The 23,534-nt window shown below is 45.4% G+C and overlaps 5 protein-coding genes across 5 annotated transcripts; 3 read left to right on the forward strand and 2 right to left on the reverse strand.

The window, feature by feature from the left end:
- Window positions 1-111: 111 nt before the first annotated feature.
- PHALS_11107 (tryptophan alpha subunit) lies at window positions 112-833 on the forward strand (the record flags this gene model as incomplete). Its single annotated transcript, XM_024726644.1, has 4 exons — window positions 112-175; window positions 237-473; window positions 542-651; window positions 783-833. The coding sequence occupies 4 exons, from the start codon at window positions 112-114 to the stop codon at window positions 831-833; spliced, it is 462 nt and encodes a 153-aa protein (XP_024577301.1).
- A 278-nt stretch (window positions 834-1,111) lies between these two features.
- PHALS_11108 (FOG: TPR repeat) lies at window positions 1,112-1,895 on the forward strand (the record flags this gene model as incomplete). Its single annotated transcript, XM_024726645.1, has 2 exons — window positions 1,112-1,420; window positions 1,485-1,895. The coding sequence occupies 2 exons, from the start codon at window positions 1,112-1,114 to the stop codon at window positions 1,893-1,895; spliced, it is 720 nt and encodes a 239-aa protein (XP_024577302.1).
- Window positions 1,896-2,042: 147 nt separating this feature from the next.
- On the reverse strand, window positions 2,043-5,264 carry PHALS_11109 (dna repair and recombination protein rad54-like; the record flags this gene model as incomplete). The annotated part of the gene is made up of 1 exon (XM_024726646.1): window positions 2,043-5,264. The coding sequence occupies one exon, from the start codon at window positions 5,262-5,264 to the stop codon at window positions 2,043-2,045; it is 3,222 nt and encodes a 1,073-aa protein (XP_024577303.1).
- A 1,037-nt stretch (window positions 5,265-6,301) lies between these two features.
- Window positions 6,302-8,805, forward strand: PHALS_11110 (FOG: PPR repeat; the record flags this gene model as incomplete). The annotated part of the gene is made up of 2 exons (XM_024726648.1): window positions 6,302-6,338; window positions 6,407-8,805. 2 exons carry the CDS (start codon window positions 6,302-6,304, stop codon window positions 8,803-8,805), a joined length of 2,436 nt encoding a protein of 811 aa, XP_024577304.1.
- Window positions 8,806-8,830: 25 nt separating this feature from the next.
- On the reverse strand, window positions 8,831-14,146 carry PHALS_11111 (kinesin-like protein; the record flags this gene model as incomplete). The annotated part of the gene is made up of 8 exons (XM_024726649.1): window positions 8,831-9,994; window positions 10,066-10,143; window positions 10,209-10,306; window positions 10,386-10,519; window positions 10,634-10,731; window positions 10,811-11,209; window positions 11,278-12,533; window positions 12,601-14,146. 8 exons carry the CDS (start codon window positions 14,144-14,146, stop codon window positions 8,831-8,833), a joined length of 4,773 nt encoding a protein of 1,590 aa, XP_024577305.1.
- Between the last annotated feature and the right edge of the window lie 9,388 nt (window positions 14,147-23,534).

The raw sequence follows: 23,534 nt of genomic DNA on the forward strand, positions 1-23,534 counted from the left end.
ACCATTCAGCGCGCTCATCAGGTGGGAGTAGATCAAGGCATCACATTGCACGACGTTTTGGCTACAGTGAGTGAGGCGCGCAGTAAAGGCCTCATCACGCCAGTTGTCCTCATGGGCTACTACAACAATATCTTGCAGTATGGCGAAGACAGGATTTGCGTTGATGCTCAGAAAGGTAGAAATTAGGTCGATATCACTTAACGTGTGATTTTGAGTCTAAGTAAATGTATGTGCAGCTGGTGCGGACGGATTCATTATTGTAGACTTACCGCCTGAGGAAGCAAAGTCGCTCAGTAACGACGCGGCCAAACACGGCCTCGCCTACATCCCATTAGTTTCTCCAACGACAACAGACGAGCGTATGCAGCTTATTAACGCTGTGGCGCATGGCTTTGTGTACTGCGTGAGTCTCACTGGTGTTACTGGTGCTCGTGCTGAGCTACCGCCTAATCTCGAAGCGTTTATTGCCAGAAGTAAGTTGTGCGCTGTCCTATATTTGTTTAAACTCTGTTGAGCTTATCAAGCCATTTGAACGCTGCAGTTCGTGCCAACGTAAAGCACCCGCTCGCATTGGGCTTTGGGCTATCGACGCGCCAACACTTCGTACAAGCCAGCGCGCTCGCAGATGGTGTTGTGATCGGCTCAAAAATTGTAAAAGTCATAGAGGATTCTCTCGACACGGCCACGCGTGTCGCCAATGTTCAGGCATTCGCCAAGAGCATAGTTGACCCGTAGTCGAAAAAGATATAGTGGTAAATGTCTGACATTTCGTGATGATTCAGGGCCTCTACTATTTCATACAAGACCGTGCCAATGGTTCGGCTGGTGAATAGACTAGAGTATTATTCTCATGAAATTGACAGGGGTTCAAATCCCATCTCCAATTTGCGAATTAAATTGAAATTACTATATAAAATCGTGTGCACTCTTCGAAGCCTGGTGTGTCTGTGCCATTAGACTAAGGATCGGGTCAAAATGGGTGCTATATTACAAAGCATATCAGGGTGTCAGACCTGGGTAAATGCCGAATTAGGGAGAAAGTCTCAGAATCTGCCAATCGATATGCGGCCATATTTTTGAATCTCGCGAAAGGTTGTTTGGGTACGAAGCGATGGAGGCGAAGAAAAATGAAGGCAATATGCTGTTTCAGCAAAAACGCTTTGCCGATGCCGTGCAAGTATATACTTCCATTATCAATCAGCTGCAAACTAATTGCACTGATGAGATAGCGCGACAGTTAGAAATTGCAGTGCGATTGAACCGCGCGTGGGCTTGGCTTCAAATGCCAAACAGTGATAGCAGTGAAACCACGCTGAAAGCTGCAGAACAAGACTGCACTTTAGTAATCAAAGCTGACGCAAGTTGTGTAAAGGCCTACTATCGACGAGCGTTGGCACGAGAGCGCAGAGGGAAGAGGAAGGTTGGTTTACTGTCACTGAGCATTTTCTCGTTTTGATCTCAACTGGAGTCTGTGCGTTTTTCAGCTGGCATTGGACGATGCAGGGATAGTGAAGCTGCTCGAGCCAAAAAATCCTTTGGTCGGCTTGTTGCTGGATAGACTGCAGCAATGTTATCAAGACGAGGATAATTCGACACTGATGTCACAGCAGTGTGAGATTCCTGGTGTTGACAAAGCAAAAGATGTATCATATGGATTAGCAGAAGATGCGTGGTTCGCATTGCAAGCAGCCGAGAGCAATTTGCAGAGGACTCGGAATAAAACAATTAAACGCTCAGCGATGGCACCAGTCAGAGTAAAGGGAGCTCAGAATGTCAGAGGTGAAATATCGCCCAAGACTGATGAACTTTGGGAAGGACTGAGGCGTGAAGAGACTTCAATAATTGATAGAGTATTCACACAGTCAAAGAAAGGGGTTTTATCTGGAAAGGTTTAGCAATACGTAGCAATCGGCTTACATAGCCACGAAGTAACCCAGCAGCCATCTTGCAAAAATAAATAAGTGTATGGACATCAAGGTTCATCACCGAACTCTTTGATAGAGAATACAGAGAATACAGTGAGAGCCTCTTTGACATTTAATCTAGCATTCTTCCTCCTCATCGTCGCTCAGGTCAATAATTTTCGGCCGAGATCGTTGATAGCGATAGCCGCAACTTGAGCAGCTACCATTAGTTTCCGAATTTATCAACGTACAGCGCAAACAACTCCAAGTCACCGAAAGAGTATTCTCACTACCCACATCACTCGTGCTAATTTCTTTATTTCGCATCGTATGGTGATCGCGAAGAACGTCACTTACAAAAACGTCCTCGTCCTCAAAATCTGAAGTCTGGCTTGTCGTCTGTATTTTTGAGGGGGACCAAGAGGCTTCATCCACCTCGAGCGCAAATGACACGTTTCGATTTGACTGACCTGGCACTGCGTCTTTATCTTCAGACACAACACGATTATCCAGTGATTGCGTTGGACGATGAAAGGTTGGCTTGGGATTACACAACACGTCAACTTCAAAGGTCGCGGGGCTACGTTGATGTCCCGACAAGGACGAGTCTTCACTCTCGTTCGAATCATTTTCAAACAGGACTTCGTTCAGTTCTTCTCCATCAGACCCTGGAAATTCGACCTCCGAATCGTCTGAATCGCCAAAACTTTTTAAGTTCTTCCGTTTAACGGATTGCGATGCTCTCTTTTTTTCAGCACAGTGATTTGCAGCCTCAATAATCTCCAGACGTTTTCGTTTGCGCTCTTGGTCACGCTTAATATCTTTTTTTTGGTTTTCAGCATGATGCTCTTGGAGCAACTCCCAGTCAATACGACAGCTGAATGCAAAACTAACAAGATCGTTCTCGACTTGCTGTAAGGCTGCTTGCATAACCTCGTCGTCGACAGAGGCGTATGAGCGATGATGACCCCAATTGTTTAAATCTTCTTCCGGCGGCATACCGATTTGTGGGTGGTAGCCCTTGTCTGTAGCGTTCTCTTGACTTGAGATCTCTTTTTCATATAATGTCTTGTTCTCTATCCCCTTTTCGTTAGTAACTACATCATCGATCACTATTGGAGATGATACTTTATCATCAGAAGCATGGCTATCTTCTCTCCATTGACAGCGATCGCACTTCAGCTGATCGTGTGTATCAGACATTGTATCTTTCCGAAACACAAACAGTCTCTTCAAGTCCTTAGACGATAGCGAGTTCACCTCCTCCTTATCGTCAACGATATTTTGAAGACCCTCTTTGGACAATTGACGCTGAAATATCTTTTCTTCCAGAGTTCCCGTTGCTAAAAAGCGATACACATAGCACATTTTAGTTTGCCCTTCACGCCACACTCGTGCAGCAGCTTGCTTGTCCGTTGCAGGATTCCAATCCGGATCGAAGAGCACCAATCGATTTGCACCAATCAAATTTAAGCCACATCCACCAGCCTTACTTGACAACAAGAACGCGAACGAGTTTGTTGTCGGGTCATTAAAGGTATCGACCAGCTTTTTTCGCTTCTTGGCGGATGTCGTGCCATCCAAACGAACAAATGGAAGTTGCCGTTCCTGACATAAAGTAGAGACGACATCTAATGTCTGCGTGTAATTCGACACGATCACAATCCGATCTGCTGTTGTCTTTCTCATTGAGTACATCAAGCGGTCAAGTAGAAGCATCTTTCCCGACCACTCTGGATAGCAGGTACGGCCTCCTAATCCACCTCGTCGGTGTCGGCCATCACCGCCTCTGCTGTCTTTGGAATTCTTCGCTGCTGCAAAGTATTGAGCACAGTTGTTAAATCCAGGAAGCTTAGTATTGGATTTTCCCATCTCGTCAAAAATTAGAAGAGGGTGATTGCATAATTTTTTCAGAGCAGTGATTGACGATAGAACGTTCGAGCTTGAGCGGTTCATCATATCACGGAAAGCACTAGATGATAAAAAGTGTTTGTAAATTTGCTCTTGAAGTGGCGACAGTGGACAGCAGACTACCTGCATGAGTTTTGGCGGGAGATGCTTTGCGTTCAAAATGTTACCTCGACGCAAAATAAACTGATTCACAATTTCACAAAGCATTGCTGAGCATGACTGTGCCACTTGTCGTTCTTGGTCAGTAGAGTCCGGTTCACGGCCGATTAAAATTGGTCCCAGATAATTTTTTCGAAATTCGCTTGGCGCCCCAAGAATGCTTGGATTAGTAAAGTCGACCATTGCAAAAAACTCCTCCAGATCGTTTTGCATTGGAGTGCCGGATAGAAGTACACGCTTACGACATGCCAAAGACGACAGCGCCTTGTTGATTTGTGAGTTAGCGTTCTTGAGTCGATGAGCTTCATCACAAATAAGCAAGTCGCAACACGCTGGTGTATCTGCGAATTTTTGGGCATGCATACGAAATGTTTCGTATGAAATGATTAGAACTTGAGGAGACAATTCACGTGGTCTCGTGCTTCCTTCGATAAATTGATCAATGCCTTTGATCACAGTCTCGCGCTTTGCTTCAAACAGCGCTACTGTCTTCACACGCCCATGCAGCCACTTGATAATCTCGTCGTCCCAATTTTTCACCAGTGACGTAGGACACACAACAATTGCCCGAGATATTGTCGGCTTCATGTCCATGCCCGTAATCAGTAGCGTATACATCAATGCAATACTCTGCAAAGTTTTGCCAAGACCCATGTCATCAGCCAAGATGCATCCTTCTCCCTCAAAGCTTTTTACTCGACACACACAATCAAACATAAAGCGCACACCTTCCTGTTGATGCGGGCGCAAAAACTTGCCTACAATCTCCGGTACTACAACTTTGACGTCCGAGTCCGTCTCACACTGCCACAACACCAATGGCGGTGGCGCATCGGCTTCTGGAGTTGCAATCGAGACTGGAAATTCAGTATCAACAGGCCGCGAATCAGTGGACATGTCAACTTCGTCAACGTCCACTTCAATTGGCGGTAGGTCGTGACGCACCATGGGCTTCAGTACCACGGGGCCCCAGCGCCGCCGCATACCCAGCGTCTTTGTGACTAGCAAACGATTACTCTCTTGTGTACGACCGCCCTCTCCACATGGGGATTTGAATGGTTGTCGTACTTGCCGCGCACGTCGCTCAGGCTCTGTCACGACAAATGAAAGAAAAGGTAGCCGCTTGACTGAAAGTGATGTGCCGCTGCGCAGCGCAAGGCGATTTTTTGCAGCATCTGTATCTTCATATGCATCCTCTTCATTATTTTGGGAGTCAATAAGTGTTGCCTTGTTCTTAACAGGTAGCACAAATTGCTTGAACTGAGCGCTACTACCGCGTCGGCGCATCATTAATTGATATTTTGAAATTGTAGAAAAGGTCATTACAACGTACTATTTTTTTAATTGGATAAAAATAATCTCTGCATAAGGTCACTAGGTGATGGCGTTCCGGAGCTCACTGCTACAACGAATACAAATCTTCTTTCCTGGCAGATCAGGGGCATTGGGTTCCATAAGCTCAAAATTTTCTTTCAATCAAATTTGCAAACGCCAATTCGTAGTAGTCGCAGTAAACGATGTTCAAAAGCTGCAGCGACTCACTGAATCATTCAAGCTGTCGTGGAGATTACGAGCCACCGTAAAGAGTGTAGAAACTTCACTGCCGATTGACAAAGGAAAGAGATTTTATAACCGTCGAGTGGTAGAAGCTCTAGAGAAGGGCGATTATGATCGCGCTTGGGCTGTTGTCGTGACACTGCATCAACGTCACTCGGATAAAGCCGTGATCTGGCCCTACACATACAATTTGCTACTGCGTCACTACTGTAAGCGGCAAAATACCTTAATGAACGTAAATCTTATTCAAGTGCTAGCATTGCTGGATGCCATGGTGGCCCAAGGAAGCGCGGATCAGACGAGCTTCGAAGTGGCTATGGCGGCTTGTAGTCGAGCCCGACATTTACGTAGTGCAAGGCATGTGCTAGAGAAAATGAAAGGGTGTGGGCAATTACCAACTGCTCACATCTATGGCTGTATGATTAACTGTTGCGCGAGGAAGCAGGGGTTTGTAAGGACAGCAGAGCGGTATTTTGCTGAAATGCTGATGGCTGGTGTAAAGCCAACAGTATTAGTAATAAACGCCATGCTCAGAGTGTATTCACGAGACAGGAGACGGTCAGCGATGATGCTGGACCTTTTAAAACGCGCACGGGATAAATTCAACGTCATTTCAAACACAGTCACGACACGGACGATGGTGTATTATCTATTGAGTGAAGGCAATGTGGAAAAGGCGGTAACGTACATGCACTGTGTCGAGCGCGAATCCTCTTACAAAAATCTGAATAAGCTGCCGGTGACTCGCCAAGTTGTAAACTCACTTGTTGATGCTTGCCGCCAGCGTGGAGATTGGAAATCAGCACGGTACGCACTTAGACTTTTGCAACGCATTAATGAAGTAGACGTGACCACCAAAGATAGAGCTACCGTAGATGTAAGTTCTAAGTTGGCGAATCTGGTCGAGAAATGTGACGCTTCGTTTCCTGCTATAGTCTGGGCACTGGATGAGCAAGACTGGTCCCAGAAAAATCAACCTCACCAGAAAGCTTTTTTCAAGAGTCGAAATCTAATGGAAAGTATTGAGCGTGCTCTCGAAAAATATGACATGAATGCTGCAGTCAGGGCTCCCAGTTCTATTTCGCGACTATCATTAAATTTGGACGGAAAGCTACTTGTGCTGGAAGAATTGATCAATGCCAAGAGTGCAAGACTAGATGACTTCAATGCCGTTTTGGGGGCTTGCGGGAAGCAGGGCTGGTCGGCTGATGCCAAGACCGTTTTGAATAAGATGTTTGTGTATGCTGAGTCTTTTCCACACTGTGCACCAACGGCGTGGAGCTTCAACGCCTTGCTAAACTCTTGTGCAGCTCAAGGTGATGTGCATGAACTTGAGTCAATTTTAAAAGACATGATTAATAACGAATTGCAGCCTGACCAAGTGACTATGAATACCTTACTGAAGGCTTTCATCAAAAACCTACGAAAATATAACAACGGCAACAACAAGAAGCGATTTCGCACAGTGGTACACGCGCTTTCATTTTTCAAATGGTGCACTGAAGATCTAAAGCTAGATCCCGATGCAGCGACGTTCTACTCATTGTTTCGCCTGTTTTCTACGTACTTGGAGACTTTCGATGATAGCAGCGTCGCTGTTGTATATGAGACAGAGACTCAAATGTTTGATGACTTCGAGGAGAACGAAGAAGGTGATATGGTGAGTCAAGACAGAGAGTTGATGGTGTGGATGAGTGATCTAATTGCCACCACCTGTCGTGACGCGCCTGCCGCAGCTCTGGATATTGGAGTGTTCAATAACGCATTTGATTATTATCGGAAACTTGGTGATGTGGATCAAACGTTTGCACTGTATAATATAATGAGGAAGCGCGAAATTCAGCCCAATGATTTAACACTCGGTTTACTCTTTGCTACTTGTGCAATTCAGCAGCAGTTTGAAAAAGGTCTGAAGTTCTTAGACCACTTAATGACTAGTGATGGCTACATGCCTTCGCTAAAGGCTCTTACTGGAGCTATGCAACTCTATGCGAATGCCAGAAATCCTGATGGGGCGCTTGGGATTATTAGAGCTATGGAGACGTCAAAAGCATTTACTCTAACAACTGAAACATACGAGCCTGTAGTATTTGCATACGCTCGCGTTGGAAATGTGATTAGTGCCTGGGAGATTGCAGAGGAGATTCAAGAAAAGTTTGGCAGAGTTTCCATAAATATTTACAACCGGGTTTTGCTGGCGTGTGCAGAAGCTGCTTTGCCTGGTCGCGCCCTTGATGTCTTGAGTCTAATTCGGAGCGAGGAAAATGTAACACTTGATATTATTTCCTTTAATACTACACTCGACGCATTTGTCAGAGCCGGAATGCGGGCTGCTTGGTCGAGAAAAACTCACAAATACACCTTAGAATCAGACGAACAAGCAAATTATGCTGAACACAAGAGGGTTGACAATCGTAACGGTTATGAGCATGAAATGGATGGTGAATATCAGAGAGGACGCATGGTGAACTCTGATAATTCTGACCAAACCATCGAAATCGAAGGTAAAGAGCTGGAAGCAACACTTTTACGGAAAGACGAGCTCAATCAGCGTATGAAAGCCGCATGGGTCCGTGCTAGCGTGATTGGTTTGCTCGAGGAGATGCAGGAAATTCGCGTGAAGCCTGATTTGACTTCGTACGAGCATGCAATTGCAGCATGCAACGTGAATAAGGACTTTGAAGGCGTCATTGCCATATTTGATAGACTGATTCGTCGTAAGCGGTGCAATGACGTAATTGATCTGAAGAGTAAGCTTGTGAGTGAATCGAGCTTAGCAGCTTATATTTCGGCTTGCACAGCAACGCGAGACAAGAATCGCATAGTAGAAGCACCCACTCTTCTTCACAAATGGCATCTTGCAACGGGCAATATTCCGCCAGAATTTGTCGTTACACAGCTGTTGAAGTCTCTAGAGACTTTGGGCGAATGGCGCTGTGCTGTACGAATGCTTCCTGATTGGCAAGTACTTTTTGGTATTCCACCCGGAGTTGCCGTTTTTAATAAAGTGATGGAAATGTGCAATAACGCAGAAAAACACGAGCTGGTCGCTCCAATCTTCATTACAATGCAAGGTCTCGCTGTCTATCGCATTATTCCCGACGTAGACAGCTACATTGAACGCATTTACGCTGAGGAACAACGAGAAAATTGGGTGATAGCCACCGATTTGTTTGTGGAAATGCAACAAAGATTCTCAACCGAAGAAATATCGCATTATCAGCTTCGAAAACTAAATTTGGGCCGCTATAGTTTAAGACAAAAGGAGCATTAAAAGTACCCACTACCACTTGTTATCTTTACGTCGAGCTGTCGAGAAGCTTCTCCTCTTCATCTCGAAGCTCAGAAATTGAGGCTGAAAGGTAAGGGCTACCAAAAAAAGTACTTGATGTGGTGCTGGAAGTGCTGTACCTGTTGCTACCGTGTCCGATCTGTGCGTATATGGATGTATCAGACGCATTAAAGTGAAAGAATACAGCACCAAAGATAAGAACAAGTGCAGCAATCGCAAAGACGAGGTCCCACGAGCCTGATGCTTGTAGTATTGCGCCCGTGACCACATTGCCAATTATACCAGGTATGGTTCCAAAAGTATTCGAGATTCCCATTACGTGTGCAGCGTGTTGAGGTGCCACGTCGATCATGTTAACCCAGTATCCAGCCATTGCAGCTCGACTAGTAAAAAGGGTTAGACACATTAAAGCTACTGCCATGGGGGCAGTCCTCGCAAAGCGAAGAGAGAACAGAAAGGATGCGCATCCGAGAAATGAAAATGCGTTCATGGCTTGACGTACGTGCAGCTCACGGTACCCACGAGCAACCAGCAGATCTCCAATTCTTCCGAACAGAAGCGTTCCGATGTAACCACACATATAGGGTGTCGCAGCAGCCAATCCGCCTTTTTTGGTCAGGTCAAAATCCAGTGCTTGATTAAAATACTGTGGAATCCAGCCCAACAGAATGTACCAGCTGTAATTGTAACACATGTGTGCAATATAGATTGCCCATGCTGGCCGCGAGGTCAGCAACACGCGCCAATTGATTGCATGAGTGTCTTTTCCAGCGCGTGAGCTCTGATGACGATAAGCGTTCACATTCACTGTTCGATTCCTAACAATGAAGTTTCGTTCCTCCGTGGTGATATTAGGATCGTTTTCAGGTCGACTAACTCCCATTATTGCATAGACCATGACCCAACCGAGGCTTAAAACACCGAACACAACGAAGATGCGTTGCCAGCCACCAGCTGCCATTATATAAGGCGAAATGATCAGTGCAGAGATAGTGCCTAAGTCCGAACCGCTTGCCACTAGCGATACAAGGCGACTCCGCTCTTGCACAGGGTACCATGCACCAGCAATTTGGTGCATACACGGGAATAGAATACCCTCTCCAAGCCCCATCCCTGCTCTTGTAAGATATAGGCACGTAAGGCATTTTGACACCAAAACCGTTGACAAATCCTACAGTATTTCAGTAACATTGATACGTAAAAATCTAATCTATACGAGCTTTTTCATTCGAGGCTACATACAAATAGCGTCCAGACAATAACTCCTGTCAACAACACAGACTTTGCACCAACTATAGCAGCAAAATACCCTCCTGGGATCTAAAATCGCATCAAAGACAAAAAAATTAGGTTAAAACTTCTAGCCATTACATAGGTTGACGAACCTGGGTGCACATATAACCGTAAAAAAATGCAGACAACACTTTGCCCTGCTCCCCTTTATTTGTCACAAACGCTGGAAGCGCAATGCCCATGTTTGTGCCTGCTCACAGTCAAAAGCATAACGTATCAAGCAGGATTTCGGAGCTCAGCTGACAGATGCCGTTAAAGCAAACACGCACGGTCTGCGTAACAGATAGTAGAGACGCACAGGCACAGAAATGCTGTCAAGTGGCGTCGTTTGCTTCGCGGTAGCTTCACAGGTATTACCTTCGTTGTGGCCATATCGGCTTTTTCCCATTCTTCTTCATCCATTCTACAGACAAATATAGTAACCAGAGATCGCAAAGTGATATCTTAAGTTCCTACCAATTAAAAAGACAGCTTATTCATTTTTCAAACTAATAAATTGACACACTATTACACTTACACCATGGAACTAGCGGGAGTTTGTGGACTCTGCCAAGGGTGTCTTGACTTGATACCGCTTCGGTGCGGCAAGAGCGGACGCTTTGACGACCTTTCGTACTACCGCTGAGCTACTGGAAACCTTGATGTTCTTGTGGATAGTTGCAGGATTCTTTCTGTGTTGTCCAGACGAGCCTACTTTTTTAAGCTTGGATGGGGTGGTGCTGATTTCTTTGGCAGTACTAACGGTAGCTTTTTCACACGACTTGCTATCTGATACTAGCAATGGATCTTGTCTTCTGCTCATTGAAGGCAACGCTAATGAATTTTCGGTTGTCAGCTCAATATTGACTGGATAATCGCTTTTGGCATGTATAGGTGCGTCTTCCATGACAGGCGTGACGTCACTATTCGCACGTGGACTCGATTCGACGTCGCTTAATTTCCTCCGCTTTTGACTGGAATTTGTTATCCTTCCTGGAGATATTGTCAGGTCTTCTAAAATCTCAAGTTGATCCGCTGATACTTGAGTGGCTTGAAAAGCTGGAAATGAAAGCCTGTCAGTTTTTATTGGAGTTGTTTCCGTCCGTGCGTTCATCTAAGCAATAAAGCATCAACAAAACAAATGTGAGCACTGACTTTAAATAAGATACCTAGTCAGCTTACCTTTCTTTTCTTCATGAATGTTTCCATCGCATTCAGTTGTTGAGCGGAGGCATCAGTGGCCTCACCAATCATTTTCTTCCCAAGCTCCGAAACCGACTTAACTTTTTCCTTTGTATTTGCGATGTGCACTTTAATACCTTCTTCTGATGACTTGCACCCACCGTTTAAATGCTGTTGAAGATCTTTGTGGTCATCCATAAATTGCGTTAGTTGTATCTGCTTCTTGCACAATTCCTCAGCATCACTTTTTGTATGTTTTTCTAATAGTATCGTCACGTCTTCAACGTGACTTTTACCAAGTTTGGCTGCATCGTTGCTCCACAAAATTTGCACTCGCTCTTGCGTCTGAACAAGCTCTGTTTGCCGTGTATTTGTTTCTTCAACTTGACCTCGCATCTCAGATAACTTATCCCGAACCTTAGCCGTTTCGCTCTCATGCTTGAAATTCTGAGAGCTCATGTCCTGTACGCAGCTTTTCACCTTTTGTTCAGTCATGGTTTGGACAGACAATAGCTGTTTGTGTTGCTTCTTTGCATTTTCTTTGATGAGCTGGGTCTGATCGTCAAACTTCTGTTTCTGGTTTTGAATGCACCTATCGATACACTGAGCCACAAGTGTCTTCATGTTACTCAGTTCCTCTTGCTGCTGAACGTGATTGTCCTTCAGCGCAGCTGTTATTGCTACCTTATTATCATTCAGTTCTTCTGACAGCTTTTCAATCGATATGTCAATAGCACTCTGAAATTCTAGCAATTTATGGCTCTGCTCATTAAAAAAGCTGCTATATTCTTCGCGTGAAATTTCCAGTAATGATTGCACGCTGTCTAGTGATGACAAATTTTTCGACTTCGATAACGCCAAGTCCTCCATGAGAGCTGTAGCGTGACTCTTAAGCCTTGCGACAAATTCAACCAAGTGCAGTTGCATCGTTTCTTGCTGATTTTTAATTGAACCGGTCATCTCTTCACGCTGAAAACGCTTTTGGGCATCGTCTCTTGCGAGCACCTGTAGGGTCTCCACTCTACGTGCTTCAACAAGGCTTTCAAGTGCATTGATCGTCGTGAATAAATTGTTCAAATCTGTTGCTTGAGAGGTCTGCAACTCTTGGAGAGCATTTTTCAAATCATGATACATGTCGTCTTGACTTTCTTTGTGTTTTGCCATCTTTTCTAAAAATGCATTTAGTTGCAACAACGATTCACTACGAAACGAATTCGCAAGTGCGGAATTCGTTTCTGCGTCGTGCTGAGCATTCTCTGCAATAATGTGTCAACGCACAGCGTAAGGTAGATAGCTAAATTGAAGTAGGAAGATATTGCGTACCAATCTTCTTCAAAAGCTGAGCGGATCGCGTCTCACTGGCTCGGTACAACGTCGCCGCAGTGGCTCCATTATTCAATAGCTCTTTTTCATTGGCTTTAAAAGCCTTCAGCACAACATGTACTTGATGCAGCTTTTGTGTTGACTGTTGCAGCGCTTCTTTGGTTGATGACAATTCATTTTCGACGGCACCGAGCTTGTTGCTTACCTCATCCTTCGCAAGAGTTAACTCTGCCACTTCACTTGCATATTTGTCAGCAACTTCTTCGAGCTCTTTGCAAGATGAATTTCTCGCCTTAAGCATCTCTTCTAGCTCCGTTAATTGCGCGCTCTGACCTGCCATCCGCTCTTGCATGTCGGTAAATTGCTCCAGTGGTAAATACACGCCATCTTTCAGTCTCGCAGCACGCAAAGCAGCGCGGAGTGTCTCGATCTCGCTCCCAAAATCATTCAGTAATCCAGCCTTAGTCATTTTTTGATTTAATTCAGGCTTATTCTTGATATTCTTGGCGCGGAAAGCATACTCCAGAGTACTTAAAGACTCGTCAAGACTATCCGCACATGGCGCTACCGTTGCAATAATTGTCGTTTTTGCTCTTCCTCCAAGGGATTCTTGTAGCAAGCGCGTAAGCTTACTATCACGGTACGGAACATGTGGAAGGTTGTCTACGAGAGCCGTAATCACACGTCCAAGCGTCAACAAGCTTTGATTTATCGTTCCTGCTTCGCGCGCTCTGGCGTTACGGGCACCCGATCGACCAACGCACTCCGAGCCTGCAAGATCTACAAGATTTAGCTGGCCTACACGCAGCAGGTCCTCACCGGTCGCATTGTGCTCCTTGCTATGAATTCTAATGGTAAAAATGCTATGCGATCGACTAGAATTCTCGTTCATCAGCGTCTCGGATGTGATGCGGTTTTTCACACCAGTATTAACAAGTTCATAAACATGCTTAGCGGTCGTTGCTGTGACTTCTAACAAGTTCATGCAGTAGATTCCACCCTTCTTTGTGTCCTCCATAAGTCTCAACTTTTTGTCGGTATCGGGGTCTAGCAAGTCCTTAAGTTCTTCGTTGTACAATTGCAAAAAGGACACGCGGACGCTAAATTCCTCCCTGCTAGCCTCTAATGAGTCGAATATGTAGTGCACACTACGTGGTATAATACCAGCTGTCTCGCTTGTCGGATACAAATCGCCCTGCATCGTGTAAGTTTTCCCAGTGCCCGTCTGGCCATAGGCAAAGACCGTACAATTATACCCAGCCAGCGCTTCGTCAACGGCAGGGCGCACAATAGACGTAAATACGTCCTTTTGCGTCGAATATTGGCCATATACACGGTCAAATGTGTATGTCTTGCGTTTAATCACAGCCACCTCATTCGAATTGGGTTTGCATTGCACCACAGCGCCACGTCCCATAGCCTTTTCACGACTGTTGAGAGGGCGGCAACGTACTGCCACCTGTACATTCGTAGGTATTGGAGAGGACATCGCTTCATGGCTAGAGGACGATGACATGCGACGATGATCCCTGTTGTCCTCGGACATGAAGATAAAGAATAATTCTTCTCCCTTTTCACTTTTTCAAACCGCAAGCCCATAAAAACATCATTGGAGTTAAGCACACCAAAATAAAAGCAATCATTATAAAAGGGTGATGTATGTCTGGTATAAAGCATGAAGATATATAAGGCTGGATGCTGGGCGGTGTTCATTCCACTGGCTAGCCGAATGATAGGTATAAGAAGATATGGCGACAAAGCACCCTGTCACCTCCAATAGGGCTGATTCGGCACATAAAGTTAGCACTCGCCGCCGTGACCTACTGTAACTAGAGTGACAGTGCAACGCAAATGCTCACAAACTTCTCCATCACAAGAATGACTCAACATGCATGCTGATAGTCAGCAAACTATAAGGAAATGAGGATGGCCGTCTTGCCATTTTCTGTGAAGGATGTGAGGTGGTGACGACGTCACTTTGCAAAGCATGATGTGTTTATATCTGATTCTGACAAGAGCGGACTTCATAGCAAGTAGCATCTTGTCATGAACTCGGTATCGTTTATTGTTGCTGTATGCTGGCGAGACTCAAATACGATTGCAAGCTCATGCCTAGTGACATCAGCTTGGAGTAAAGCACAGCCTATAACAAAGGCCGAACAGTCACAGTTGACGAAATATGATAGATTCGGATTCAGATACACCACACATCTAGATTTCTTTTGCAACCTTGACTGCCATAATGAGTGCCTTCACCCCAACAATTTGGCATACTTCTGACGGAAATTGGTGAGGGGCCGTGCCACGTCGGCATGAATGGCGCTACGCTTCTGCAATCAGTTAGCCAAGCCGAACTACACATTAAGTCGTTTCAAACACAGGCACCGGCCAATAGAATCTGGTATTAGTCTTACTTGAATGTGCCTGTAGATCATGCTTTTCATCGAAGCATCCCAAAATGATTTTTGCCGGCACCAGAGACACGCGCGTCAATGGCTTGCTAGCTTGTATACACTTTTTTAGTAAGACTTGCAAGTGCTTAATGTGGATGTTTACATCCGATGGTAGCGACTGCGTGCTGCGGTCTCATTTATAAGAGCCGGTGGAGATGAGTAAAGCATGTTTATGTTGCGATCTTATGATTCAAAGCCGGTGAAAACGAGTGAAAGCGCGTTTGCGTTACGATCTCCTGATCCAGAGCCGGCGGATATCGACGGACGGCTGTAAGAAGCAGTAGAAAGGCCAGGTTTTAATGAATAGGCGGTCTTCTCACGATATATCGCTACTGCTGATTCAGCACTACCATGTCATGCGCCCATCGTGTGGAGCAGTAATGCTTAACATGTTTGTGGCGAGTAAGCTCATTAGCTAGTGTACGGAGTGGCCAGAGAAGTCTTGGAAGAATAAAATTTACCCCTCGTTGCCACCAGTAATGCTGTCATCGAGCGCGGAGAAATACCTTACGAGACGTTTGCAAAAGTTACAAAGCAGGGAAGTCACCAAAATGGTACGATAGGTCATAGGGGTGGGGCTTCCCGTATCATTCGTCACGTATACGTCCATACTTAGAAATATTTGCAGAGCACTGAGTGCAATAAGTTGGAAGGTTATACTGAGTGATCGGTTTATTTTTGATGACCAACCATGTCAAGAGACTTCCCAAACGTGTTGCTTTGAATCGGGTATCCTTCATGAGATGACCCCAATCCGCCCTGGAACCAAATAGTACGGCACAAGGTGATGGCGCTTATCAAAGGAGCAATGTGACGTCACGAGCGCGCTGTTTGGGAAACGCGAAGCAAGTTTGTTAAGATATTAAGTCTCCACACTTGGCGGCCAGTATCTGTGGTAAAAAAGCTTACGGTAGATGGTGAGTCGTGCATGCTTATAGTAAGCAAAATGCAGCCACCATTTCGCCGTTTCGTAGAAATAACGTTCTAAAGAACGGCATGGATAGCTGCACTGTTCAGGTTCATGACTTATTGACTGCTCGTGGGAGGCATCTCATTGAAGTGGGTACTCTAAGCAGGGTTCTGAAATTGCTCACTGAGTGTCTGGTGCGCGTGTTACGGTTGATCGACTGGTGACGCATCTGCTAGACCCTAACTCGTCCATGCAAAAAATTCTATATATATGTTCATCTTTTGCAGTGGCATTGATGCAGAAAACAGCTGAAACAAATGTCCCGCCAGAGGGACGTTTTGGAACCACGACATACCTTTGCTTATTTATGTCTCAGCAGGAACAGACACTAGACATCGAGCCACTTTTTAAAACCATACCATAACACGACTAGATACCCGTTCTTCTTTGAGAGCTTTTTTTAAGGCACTCAGCAACATCGTATTTGATCAATTCGTACTGTGTCATGTTCTACAAATCGCATCTTTATGTCCACGCCGACAGCGTTTCTACTTTCTAGCAGTTGTAAGGTCATGACTCATTCAGATTCCGCTTGGGTGAAAGAGCGGAAAATCTTATACTTTTGGCCTCCAATCGATCTATGATCCATGATGTTCCAGCCATACCATACCTAGGATGACTTCCTATCTCAATCCATGTTTCGCTGCAATACTTCAAATTCACAGGAACGTCATTGGACATTCACTACGTTTCCTTGTATCGGTGTCGCAAAACGCGAAATCATCAAAAAAGTATTTGTCATCTCCGATACCCCCGCAAGCCGCCTGCTAATTTTGACAATCGGGTATTGTACATAATTACACGCTAACTTCCTAATCTGCACATAGTCCAGGATCTTTAAATTTAGTACTTTAACTGAGTCATAAAAGGACTGTGTCTTCTCTAGGGATGGAGCACGAGTGACTTGATGTCCTACCCTCGTAACTATTTGCCAAGCGAAATAGCATATGGCACTGGTTGGTCATGAGGGAAAGACAATTGACAGCCCAATTTTGGTAGCTATAATTGCTCATATATTGACTGTCAAGCAGCTACGAAGTACTTGAAGATGATGCATTTGAAAATTTACGAATATCTGCGTTTCGCATGTCCTCGCTATCGGCTGAGAGGTACAACCAATGGTTCTTCCTGAAAAGGAGCCCACAAATGTATATATGAGGTATAAGATACCCTTTTAGAGAGCCCACTTCTCAAATGTACCCGCTCCACAAGTAAGTACTGCGCCTTAATTTAGCCAATTCCCTATGCATGCTCTATTAAACGTACTTGCATTGGAAACTATTTCTGCGCACCAAATTAAATGCTCAACAAGAACGCAATTTTCGCGACTGACATGCATGAAGAAATTCCGGTGAGGATGTCAAGGTGTTCTTCAATACGAGCGCTAGCAGTGACTTTCCGGGTCTTGATCATCACCTTCGCTCTCACGCGGTGCTACACGGTCTAGCCGCTCCCCTCCAGAAGTACTTGCTCATTGCGTTCAGCCTCCCTGCTGCACAAACCTCTGCCCTTTGCATTGGCGGGAAGTTTTTCGACACTTTGACTTGAAGCCCATCACGATGTCCAGATCGTTTCCATTGTACTGATCTGGCTCGAGAGGCCAAGCTTGCTCCACCACAAGAGCAATAGGCGCGGTGACTCTGCCCAAATGACCTGCCCGAAGTCGTCCACACCGCTGGTACGAAACAAGTATAAGCCTATGGTTGTGTGTACGTCGTTCACACCAGAGCAAAGCGGGTGCAAGAAAGTAGCACAGCGGCCGCTTTTAGCCACTCCCACAGTTAAAGAAACCAGCATCCTTCATGAGAAAAGACTTTTGGTAAATGTGTCACTGGGTATATGACCCAGTTTGCACATTGGTGGAGGAAAGCACGTCACCTCGCTCTATTAAGGCTAACAAACCAGTCCATCGAAGCCGTCGACTGTATACAGCTTCGTCTTATGCTCGACTTAACAAAATCCAAAGCTCAATGCAGAGGTCGAGATGACACTTGATCACCTCAAGCCCCTGCTGTTAGCAGTCCCGTTCGTCTCAATATGACTGTTGGAAAAGCTTATTCAGACTGTGATTGACCCTCTGCTTCACCAGGTACTAATCATATCCCTGGAGTAGCGTCTAACCCATTGAACGTTCGACGCGAAAGTGAATGGCCCGTTTCTGTGCGAGTAGTGCCGGCGGAGGTCGACCCCCCGCAGCTGGCTTTCGTGAGCTCTATTAGTTAAGTCGGTACACCGACTTTCTACGATAGTCACGTTGCGCGAGCTAAAATTTCAATTCGCTCCCTAACATGTGCTATCACACCGCCTGGCTTGAACACCTCCAGCAGTTCAGAATTGTACCGGTGTTTTGGAGCAGAATAAAGACTGACTACACGGAATGGTAGAGCTGCTGCTTCGTCTCCCACAAAGCGCTTCATGCCCGACTGGATCGCTAGAGCTAGATTGCGATATGATTTAGTAAGCCAATATCAAGCAGTGGTTGAGTTTGCTTTGGATGTGTTGTCTCTATAGTAATTCCTTTTCCGTTACGACCGTGAACGATCCGATGAAGCGCGGTTGCAATTTGATCTTATAGACCGCGGACACTGTATTTCCAGGTAGATATTTAGGCAATAAAATCTATCCCAACGTGTCGTTTTATTTGTCGAGGATTCCGCCATAGCGTCGAGTGCCCTACACATGACGCTCAATCTTATTAAGATGAAGTCACTGATTAGCTACCAAGTGTAGCTGAGCTGATATCAGGATAATGATCGACAGCCTTTGCCACATTTATATTTTACGCTGTCAAAGGTACCGGGGGCTCACAAATCATTTATTAAGAACGGGGTAAAGCCTGCGGAGGCATGTTTGCGAGATTTTGCGCAAAGTCAATTAGTGGGAGCAATTCGTTTTAGCACCACGGTCCGTATCAAGTGCGTCGCTACAGTCAGTGGCAACCTTGGCCACCCTGCCAGTTTCGTCAGAGTAATGGAAGTCCATCGGTAAGAAATTAAGTTGCGATTTTCATAAGAGACATCTAGTGCTACCATAATAATGGTATTTGCAAACCGTCCAAGTAAACATTTTCTGCCTTCAGCCAGACTATCGGTTTGCAGGTGGTCAGCGGTCGACAACTTAATCTGATGCCGAGCCCCCTGCAAAATGTCTGCCAAACCTTCGCAGTAAAGAGCCAATTTTGATCAAATACAATGGCTCCCGGTAAGACATGTTTGCGAGACACTTCGAATAAGAACAGCTAAATCGCACCCTTATCGGTCACATTATCGCTCGGCTTAACCCCCTGACATACTTCGCATGCACAATGTGGTTACCCACTTATATGTGATGAACCACTAATTCATAAAGCTTACCGAGTAGTATACCTTTTCTATTCCGAAGTGACCACTGTAAAGAGTTTTATGCGCATTGAACATTATTCCATCTTGAGTTCTCGTCATGAAGCACCCCTGCGCACTGAGTGTTGTAGTGCAGCAAGCGTTGGGATAAGGCACAGTGGTGCAAGCTAGCAACCATACGCCTCGATAAAGTAACATCTGCATTTGAGGATAATCATCTCGCCATACCTGTGAGATATGTTGAGACAACGTCGCTGAGCGCAACAATAAGTAGAATACAAACTCGAATATCAAAGCAGGTGCACCTCTGAAGTATACTTGTTTACAAATAGCTCCTTGTCATGAACCGAGTGGTACCTCTTTAAGGCGTTCAGGGCGAGTCTCAAACGTAATCACGCATTTCAACCCGCTCGCATCTGCTTGAGGTAAACAGCAGGCTATTGAAAATGCTGAGGCGTCACGAACGATGTGGAATGTCTGATCTTAATTCGGAGGAATTAGAGGTGGAGAACGAAATGGCTTCTCTTTCACAGCCTTTAAGGCCGCCAATTCTCACTTCAGTCGGAAAGACTGGTGGGGATTCATCACAGTTTACAGGGTACTAGTTGACGAAAAGGTCGAAGTGAGCACTATTGGCAAAATGCAAAGTAAATATGTCAAAGGTCGTTAGTCTGCTGTGCTACCTCCTATATAGAATATTCTATCAAATCTTATACTGAGTTTTTTACTGGATTTATGTACATTTTATACGCTTGATGAATAGTGTCCCCGCCGGATACTTCACTGGATACTTGGCTAATTCACAAAACCGCAACTCGCGCAAATCAGCCTGTCCACATCGGTAATATTGATGTGTACCGGTTAGCAGCTGGTCGTTGAAACGCTTCATTGGCACCACTAGTATGCACGCCGAGGCGCATCTTTAACAACACTAGTAAGAGATACTGGTCAAACTATAATAGCCGTTATCGCTGCGAGATAGATCTGCAAGCCCTGCTTACCAATAATTTTGAGGAGAAGTGTGTTTTTGTCGGTGTCAAAGACACACCTGTTCGTATCGGCAAAACCTTATATATGCGCATACTGTAAGAGGGCGTTGCTCACAAGAGTCCCTCAATCACAACACGCACGCTTGTGCGACGAGGAAGCGATTACCGACAGGGAGAAGGACTGCCCGACCTGAAGGGTAGAAGAACGACTTGGAGCCTTACAGAAATATTACAATTGAATTTAAATGGGTCATGCAGTTTCGCTTGATATTAAATCCCATGATGCATGTACAAGGAACCTAGATGTACCTTCTTGTGATGGCTAAGTGTAGCCCATTACGCAATCACTCAAGCAACGCTCGCAAGCGTTCAGTATTCCAGACCCGACTTTACATACTCTTCACGACTATGTGAAAAACACCGAATTCTTAGATAACCACTGATTGAACGAAACTGGCGTATTTAACACCGAAGAATGACAGCCACTACCTGAATATCTAGCTCGTAGTTTTCAACACAATACGAGGAATATCGCTGCTTTTTACCGCTGTTAAACATAGACATAAACCAGATGGAGGTTATTAAACAAAGAACAGCCAATCATTGTAACATAGACCTCATCATTCCTAGAACTTAGCGCTAGCGCTGGAATTTGCGGCTGCATATAGTTTATTAAAAGCATAAACAGCTTGTCACTTGTCGATAACTTTTTGACGCAGAAATTCGGCGCTGAATGTGGAGATTTACAGAATCTCACGGAACCCGCTTTGTACTTCACACGAAGGAAACATTAATTTTATTACATTATTTTAATGGAAAGAGTCGTTATTAAGCTACGGAATATTTGAGTATACTCCCCTCAGACAACAGACGCCATCGCAGTTGTATCCGTTTCTGGGAGGCTGTGAATTTATGGCTTGCCAATGTTCCACCGGAAGAGAAACGCGTGGCACCTATTATACTCCACAGGACCGATGGCTTGAGATTTATCAGCCGCACCACGACTTATATGAGGCAGTATGTTTGGGGTTGAGGGAGTCACGTTTCGTAAATGGTTCAACGGAATCTTGGAAACTATTGCTAGTGTTTTCGACGTGGAGCGCACAGATATTGTATATATATTAGGCATCTTTAGTGGCCCCGCGTACTGTCTAGTGTTGTCGACAGTCGCTGTAACGGGAATTGCCCGTCCGAATACACGCATTCTCTGAAAGAGAATTAAATCGGTTAATACGCTTCACCGCATATTGCTAACTCGTCGTTTTACGCGAACGAGAAGATAAAAAAATAGAGGTACATATAGTATGGCCAATAAGCCCTAAACCTTGCTAAAGTGAGGATTACCTCCAGTACCGATGTAACAGAATTGAAGAACATACAGCTATGCAAGATATATAACGGGCTTACATGTACCCTTGTATTAAAGGGTGGATCAAACAAAATGGTGTGCCCGTACAAAGGTGTGGATTACACAAGTTGGTGTATTCACACAATGGTGAGTCTACACCGTAACAAGAAGCCACTACGTGGCAGGATTGCCAGTAGTAATGCATATTAATTAGATTTTACTGTTTAATTAGAAAACCTATAGTTTTATATAAAGCCGGCTCTGCCGAAATTAAAACAATTAAATACAGTTTCAATTTGAACGGAAGAGCGTCTTTGGCTTGGTTAAGATGTTTAAGTACTTTTGAAGGTTCGCTACACTCGTACTGGTTCTGTTATAAAAAGTAAGGTCGGTGATCTTAGCTTAGCTTCTTCTAAGCAAAGAGCAACGGTAGCCCCACTGCACTTGGTTGCTGTCGTAGTAAATTTACGCCTGAGTCGTTACGACTGATCCTTTGTGAGGATAAAGCAATTTTCCTATTTGCCACAGGGCATGCAGGACGGGCTTAATAATCTGATGGCCCTGCTTGGCTCTGAGGGCGTGGTATCCCGTGTTTTGCTAAGACCCAAAGTGTTAAACGCGTGCCTAAAGGCGTTTTCAAATTTTGAAAATGCTCTTTTAGAGACCTACAGCAAAAGTTGTCAGCGTCGACTGCGTTCATGAAGCCACCGTCGACAACGGGTGACTCTTCTACCAGACAGGGCAAGAAGGAGTTGGTGGACTTTGTCCAAGAGTTGCAAACTCTCATTAACGGATGGCATCGGATCCTTCCCCGAGGCGGTCACAGTGACCGTCGTTATGGAGGGCCTCCGCACTGGCGTGGCCAGAATGGAAATCTTCCATGTGCATCCGTCTTTTTTTTAAGAAGCGGTGAGCGTAGCATTGAATGCCGAATTCATCTTTATGTCGGCACGGCTTGGTTGGAAAGCACACCCTCAGAGCTCGTCAAGCGGGCCTGAGCCAATGGATCTCAGCTATGCTGAGATAGAGGAGGGAGAGCTTCGAGCTGCCGAGCAGCGTTTAAGCGCCCGACGTTATTTTTGTCTGTGAAGACACCCGTCACCGTTGGACTGGTTGTCGCGTAAGGAGTGTAAATATTCATCGAATGGACGTCCCACTTCTAATTAGTCTGATTTGTCGCGGGGAAACGAGAAAGTCCAGTATGCGCGGGGTGCCCTACTGGATGATAACTGAGTTCTGTTGAGCCTCGAAGAGGTAGATGGCAGCAGGGCCCAGCCTTGAAGACGGAACGTGTATGCAAGCAGGGCTTGCTGATCGTAAAGCGACCGTAAAGGGCTTTAAAATGCTATGGAAGATCCTTATCCATTCCGGTGGTTCGAGCAGTGATGCTCGACGCTCCACGATCGAAGGAAGTCAGCTGTATGCAAAGGCCCTGGAAGCCCGATCGAGTGACACCGTCACTGTTCTCTTAGCGACGAGGACTTGTGTCCCTGTGCCGAGGGTCCCTGTGGACCTCTAAATCAGTTTCTTGACTTTGATAACGTGGATTGCTGCTTAGTATCAGACTTGTATGCAAGGTATGACCTTATCATTGGTATGGCATGGTTGGAACACCATGAGCCATGGATTGATTGGAGGTCGAAGACCATGAGCGCTACGCGCAAGTCTCCTGGTGGAGCTTTGATGGGTCATGAACCCACATCTGCTAGGAAATAGAAGCGCTACTGGCACGGGCACTGGTCCAAGACGGTCAATGTGCTGGGTATCGGAGTAATCGAGTTGTCGAATACCAAAGATGTTTTGGACAAAAGTCCCGAGCGTGGCTCGCGGGCTGGA

This window comes from Plasmopara halstedii (assembly GCF_900000015.1).
Source record: "Plasmopara halstedii genome assembly, contig: Scaffold_526, whole genome shotgun sequence".
Classification (NCBI taxonomy): Eukaryota; Oomycota; class Peronosporomycetes; order Peronosporales; family Peronosporaceae; genus Plasmopara; species Plasmopara halstedii.